Source organism: Bufo bufo, chromosome 10 (genome assembly GCF_905171765.1).
Source record: "Bufo bufo chromosome 10, aBufBuf1.1, whole genome shotgun sequence".
NCBI classification, from domain to species: Eukaryota; Metazoa; Chordata; class Amphibia; order Anura; family Bufonidae; genus Bufo; species Bufo bufo.
Window position 1 is genome coordinate 108,012,331 of NC_053398.1, and position 7,082 is coordinate 108,019,412.

The 7,082-nt window shown below is 36.5% G+C and overlaps 1 protein-coding gene across 1 annotated transcript; it reads left to right on the top strand.

Moving 5' to 3' along the window:
- The first annotated feature begins 1,227 nt into the window (after positions 1-1,227).
- On the top strand, positions 1,228-5,979 carry IRX3 (iroquois homeobox 3). The gene is made up of 4 exons (XM_040410708.1): positions 1,228-1,722; positions 2,665-3,643; positions 4,827-4,893; positions 5,806-5,979. The coding sequence occupies exons 1-4, from the start codon at positions 1,498-1,500 to the stop codon at positions 5,858-5,860; spliced, it is 1,326 nt and encodes a 441-aa protein (XP_040266642.1). The 5' UTR covers positions 1,228-1,497; the 3' UTR covers positions 5,861-5,979.
- Positions 5,980-7,082: the final 1,103 nt, after the last annotated feature.

Sequence of the window (7,082 nt, forward strand, 5' to 3'; positions counted from 1 at the left end):
ATAGCTTCCACTAATGCCAGCTTCTCTTTTAGAAGATGGGAGAGAAAATCCCAAAGAAACACAATCTCTTCCCTCAGTTCCCCCTAATCCCCTATTTGCATACAGTCAGATCTCTTATTTGCATGTACCCAGATATTTAACCCTTCCAGTAATCATTATGGCCGGGGGGCACAGCAGGGGGCGCAGGGGGCAGTGGTCACCACAATGGACATTAGAAGGATCTGCAGAGAAAAGACCTGAATGCATGGGAAGCTCCTGTATATGTGCCTGCATGTGTCTATCTATCTGTATCTATCTATTATCTATCTATCTGTATCTATCTATCCATCTATCTATATATTTATATATCTCATATCTATCTATTAACTATCTATCGATCTATCTATATATTCACATCTATCCATCTATTTATCTATCTAATATCTATCTTTCTATCTATCCATCTATTTATCTATCTAATATCTATCTATCTTTACATCTATGTATGTGTAATGGGTGTGTGTGTGTGTGTGTGTGTGTGTATATATATATATATACATGTATGGATGGACATGCATATATATATTTAGTACATGTATATAGATATACATAGATAAATAGATAGATTCCGAATATCAATATTATATATATGTGTGTGTTTATAATATATATATATATATATATATATATAGTATATATATTATATATACACATATATTATATATATATATATATATATATATATATATATATATATATATATCTTATAATGACCTCTCTGCTGATTGTGTTGCTGCCCATCAATATATATATTTATATAATTACATGTATTACGACCTCTCTGTGCTTATGAAGCCCATCCATACACGTGTATAATTGTAAAATATATATATACTAATAAAATTAGAGTTATAATAATATAGAGTTATTACAAAGACCTCTCTATACTTGTGAAGTCCATCCATACAAGTATTATATATATATATAGAATTGCAGTCACTATAATGACCCCTCCGTGCTGATGATGACTCTTGTCCATAAGGAGGATATACTTCTCGTTTCTTATTGCCCAGGCACACCGTTTTAACCTTTGCATTGCCAAGGACTCCTTGCTCAAATCCAAACCGGTTGACAGGCTGTTTGTGTGTGTGTTTTAGGAGGCTCCCCTCTGGCAGCGCATGAGTTAAGCCGGATTTGGGAAGGGAAGGGGTGGTGGATGAAAGAGAAAGCAGAGCCAGACTAGAAGACCTGGGAGGAGCCTGCGCCAGGACTTGAGATGTCAATCAGAGGGTGAGTGCCAATGATCTGAAGCAATCTGTTAGGAGCTGACCTGGGTCCACTCAGATCAATAGCACCAGAGGGAGAGGACAGAGTCACCGGGAGCCCTTGCAAGGACCATCCGAGCCCTGGAAGCACTCTAGATTCATGACCAGGAGGAGGCTGAGAAGAAGACCCAAGTCCTAAGCGGGGTGCCGATTCTCCAGTAGTGGCCCCCTGAGCTGTGACTGCTGCTGCACCATGTCCTTCCCTCAGCTGGGATACCAGTACATCAGACCCCTGTACCCCTCTGACAGGCAGGCTGTGGGGGGCAGCAGGAGCGGAGCTGCTGAACTCTCCCCGGCTGGGACCCTCTCCAATGTGCTCTCCTCCATGTATGCGGCTCCCTATGCTGCAGCTGCAGCCGCCCAGGCTTATGGAGCCTTCCTGCCCTACACTGCAGAGCTGCCCATCTTCTCACAGCTGGTAAGGGCACCAACTACTTCCTACCCTCTCCCCAAATACTCTGCTGCTGCTGCTTAACCCTTTCCTGCTTAAACTACTACTCCCGTGCTGTGTGCGTGTGTATGATCAAGTGTGGAGGAGCCTAGGAGGACAATACTTTTCTCTAGATCTGTATATCCAAGGCAAGGCATGGAGTGTATGTATACAGAGTATACCGAGGCATAGTCCATACCTTCTCTTTTCTTACAATCGATTGATGATTAGGACTATTACTACTATTGTTATTGCTTCCATGCTATTATTTGACTGTATGCAATGAACTTGTTTTTATTTATATCTTCCAAAAGTAATCAAATGCAAAGTTTGACAATTAGAAAACATATTTTAGGAAGGATGCAAGTAATTTTATGGGCTGTAGTTTGTTATACCTTTGTATGTAATAATAGTAATACAGTATCATAATATGTCTAGTAATAATAATATATGTCATATAGTAGTAATGATTCTTGAGCAGAAAAGTTCACCGTAGATTCAGGTTTTTCAGATGAAATGTCCTTTGTAGATCTGGGTTTTTCTGAATAAATGTCCACTGTAGATCTAGATTATTTAGATGAAATGTTCACTATAGATTAAGGTTTCTCAAATGAAATGTCTACTGTAGATCCAGGTTTTGCTGAATAAATATCCACTGTAGATCCAGGTTTTGCTGAATAAATATCTATTGTAGATCCAGGTTTCTCAGATGAAATGTCCACTGACGATCCAGGTTTCTCAGATGAAATGTCCACTGTAGATCCAGGTTTCTCAGATGAAATGTCCACTGTAGATCCAGGTTTCTCAGATAAAATGTCCACTGTAGATGCAGTCTTTTCAGATGAAATGTTCACGGTAGATCCAGGTTTTGCAGATGTCTAAAATTGCTGTGACTTGTGCATTTACTGATAGCACTTTGCTTTCTTGCAGGGCTCCCAATACGACATGAAGGACAGTCCAGGTGTACAACATGCAGCTTTTTCCCACCATCATCCAGCATTTTATCCCTATGGACAATACCAGTTTGGAGATCCGTCCAGGCCGAAAAATGCAACGAGGGAGAGCACCAGTACCCTCAAGGCCTGGCTCAATGAGCACAGGAAGAACCCTTACCCCACCAAGGGGGAGAAGATTATGCTGGCCATTATCACTAAGATGACCCTCACCCAAGTGTCCACCTGGTTTGCCAACGCAAGGAGGAGGCTTAAAAAGGAGAATAAAATGACCTGGACTCCCAGGAGCAGGACAGACGAGGAAGGGAACACCTATGAAAGTGACCATGAAGAAGACAAGCGAGAAGATGAAGAGGAGATAGATCTGGAGAATATTGACACTGAGGACATTGAGAGTAAGGAAGATCTGGATGAGCAGGACACAGACTTGCATTCGGACTCTAAGACTGACGCCAGAAGTGACTCTGAGGGCTCTGATGGCTTTGAGGACCTGAATGCAGCTGAGGAGGACAGGTTCCTCAAGTCTGTAGTAGGGGACAGCAGGGTGCACGATAAGTGTGAGCTTCCCGAGGAGGCCAAGTCCCTACAACCCACCTGTGAACAGCTCAAACTGGACAATATTTCCCCTAATCCCTCCCAGGACAACAACCTGCCAGCGGTCCATAAACCTAAAATCTGGTCCCTGGCAGAAACTGCTACTGCTCCAGACAACCCCCGCAAGTCCCCCCATACTACTGGTAACCCCCAGACCTTGATAGCACAACACAGACTCATAGCCTGTCCTGGAAGCAGGTTCCAGAGCTGGACGGGGAGGACCTTCTCAGCCCAGCAGCTATCCTTACTGAACTCTGCTCACTTCCTACAAGGACTGAGTGTCCACACTGCACCGACCAACACAGGCAATGCAGCCTTCCATAAAACAGCCGGGGACCAGCACACAGCAGAGCCAGAAACAGGTGAATAACACCAGGAGGTGATAGATAGATAGATAGATAGATAGATAGATAGATAGATAGATAGATAGATAGAAGCTGGGAATGCAAACCACTTTTTGTGTCTAGAAATACTGTATAATGGATGGACTATTCATGGACTATTCATATTTAGAAATATGTTAAAAAACATTATCTATCTATCTATCTATCTATATATCTATCTGTCTATATATACTATATAGGATTATTAATATTTAGAAATATGTTATAAACATTATCTATCTATCTATCTATCTATCTATCTATCTATCTAACTACCTAAAGTTTTATTATACACAGGTAAATAGCTAGAAATGGAATATAATAGATAAATAATAGATAAAAAGATTAGATAGATATGAGATAGATGTGAAAATTCAGAATTGATAAATAGCTAGATAGAAATGCGAAAGACTAGAATAAATATTAAGTAGATAAATCAATAAATAGAGATGAGATATTTTAGATAGATATGAGATAGATAGATAGATAGATAGATAGATAGATAGTTAGAAGATAGATAGATAGATAGATAGATAGATAGATAGATAGATAGATAGATAGATAGATAGATAATACTGGACGCAAAAATACTTGGTCTGATGTTTGTAAATGGCAATATATAAAGTACTTTATGATATAAAACCTGTGCACTTGCGTGTGTTGGGCTTGGAGTAGTTATTACATTACATTATTAGGTTTGTGTTCTGTTCAGATACTATATGTACATTATGTACTTTCATTTGTTTGTCCTCCATTAACTTGCGACATTTGGACATTGGGATGGGTGAGAAGCGTCCTTTGCTCTCCCCAGGTCTGCATACGATCACAGTTGTCTCATACTGAGGCGTCCATTGCACTAATCGTTTTACTGGACCGGGCATTTTTAAGGATTTTGAGCAGAATCTTAAAAAAAATAATAAATAAAGACCAAAAATAAAATAAAAATAATTACGTTTGGTTCTTGGTGAGAACTGCAGGGACAGGACTTTACTGTCAACTTTTCGATCCCATTAATTTCGCTCCCCTTTGTTTGAGCAATGATACATCAATCCTATCCGTTTTATCTAAATATTAGGAAACCTTTACAAATGTATCAATGTATTAATCTTTATATAAAAAATATATATTTTACTGACATATCTGTGCTTTATTTTGTCTATAGACAGACCGAGCACGTTGGATCTAGAGAAAAAAATTCGAAGTACAGCTTTTCAACCGGTTCAGAGAAGGTAAGAAAATAGACTATGAAAGTATATGTGGATGGATGTAGAGGAGGTAATACAGACCTGATCTGCACCATCATTATGTATTAACTGTACTTTATTTAGAGTTAACCACTACTGCTCTTAATGAGCCTATGAATCACTGACTACTTCACAATTATATTTAATTTTATGTCTGTTATTACGACCACATAATTGTATATGAGAGCTGCACAGAATACTTATTAGAACTGGCAGATGCTGCTCTATCCAAGCTACATTATCACCCAAAACACACACACTATTTCTGACTCTTCTACAACTAAAGGCACTCGATTAAAAGTATGAACAAAGAAAATGCAGTACTTTGAAAAATAGAAGCAAAAATATTTAGAAAGAAAAATAGGAAAAAAGAAAATACACAGAAAAATAGAAAGACAAATATTTAGAGAGAAAAATCGAAAAAAAAGTATTTGGAAAGAAAAATAGAAACAAAAAATATTTAGGCAGAAAAATGAACAGAAGAATAAAAAAAAATATTTAGAAACAAGACTAGAAAGAAAATTGGAAACAAAAATTGGTTTTAAAAAGTAAACAACATATTTAGAAAGAAAGACTAGAAACAGAAAAATAGAAGCAATTTTTTTTTAAAAAAAGTGAAGAAAAATAAAAAAATAAATAGAAAAATAGAAAGAGAAATATTTTAAAAAAAATAGAAGCAAATAGTAAACAAAAAGAAAAATAGAAGCAAAAATGTCAACAAATATGAATAGAAAATTTTATATATGGGAAAAAAAAAGTAGAAGTGGTAGAAATTCATAGTTAGAAAAATAGTAGGTGTAATTAAACATTTCCTCCATATGGCTAGATGGGTAAAGTTCCCTGAGTTTGTTTGGTAATATATGGATATAGCCTAATATATGGATATTTTATTTTCAGGTCACAGAATCAGCTGGACGCTGCCATGATCCTCTCTGCATTATCCTCCTCCTAACATTTTCTTTTAATTATTATCTTTTTCTAATGTTATTATATTTTTTTTACATCTGTTGTAATAACTGTAATATATATATATATATATATATATATATATATATATATATATATATATATAGTTCTGTATTGTAAGCATGTCTGTGTATAAGATGGAGAGGAGATTCGATTTGTATACTCACATGCAGGTTAGTTCAGTCTGTATGGTTTGTCCTGTGATATTGAAGAGTCACTCATTTCTTTTTTGTTTGCTTTTTTTGCTTTTTTTCCTTTGTATATAGAGCAAAAATGTACATATGTCCTAAAAGCCAAATTGTACAAGAAAAATATATATTTTTGGTTAATAAATGAACTGTTAAGAATTTAATGGAGTCTGAAATCGTTGCCATCCATTTGTCATTTCTTTCTTTTTTTTTCCACTACATATTCCTTGCTCTCTAATTACAGTTTGTGTGCTCATTATAAAGGGTAAAGATTCATTTTGGCAGATGGGGAATCACGTGATCTGGGGGGCCACAACAGCTGCTTGGGGCTTAAAAATAAACATTAAAGAATTTGTGGAGTAGAACTTGCAGATCAGTTACCAATGTGATTTGGAGTACATAGGGTATAGGGGGCTGTATAGCACCCTGCAGTAGAAAGCACAGGGCATTCACACTCAGCTCATCAGCAGATCCAGTGCACTAATTGATTGCAAATGTTATGTTATTGTGTTTTCTTTCACCAAAGAGCTATTTGAAGGTCTTTACTGTGAAAGGATTTGTTCAAGATGCCACTGATAACATAATGGGGCTGAGAAGTGAGACCAGCAATCAAATGTGGGGTTAGGGCGCCCTCTATGGGCCAGAGAAGTCTCCCTTTCTGCATGTTCCTGCAAGCAGAACTTGAACACAACTAAAACTTTCTGAAGATATAAACTTAAATGTAAAAATCTGCTTGGTGAATAGGATTTTCTGGATAAAGTCAGAGATAAATAATTGATACATAATATTCACTGGAAAATGTTATTTACCTTTGAGATACAATTCATATTCTTTCTTTTTTTTCTTTCTTTATTAATATCTATGAATCTAACCATCTATCAAATTAATCTATCTATCTATCTATCTATCTAACTAATATCTATCTAATTATCTAATATCTATCTATCAAATATCTATCAATGTGATTTATCTATATATCTAATATCAATCTAATTATCAATATCTCTATCTGTCTCATAT

Coding starts and splice junctions, on each gene's coding strand:
- IRX3 (XM_040410708.1), top strand. CDS start 1,498: ATGTCCTTCCCTCAGCTGGGATACCAGTACATCAGACCCCTGTACCCC. Junction 1,723..2,664: donor TGCCCATCTTCTCACAGCTG/GTAAGGGCACCA, acceptor GCTTTCTTGCAG/GGCTCCCAATACGACATGAA. Junction 4,894..5,805: donor TTTCAACCGGTTCAGAGAAG/GTAAGAAAATAG, acceptor TTTTATTTTCAG/GTCACAGAATCAGCTGGACG.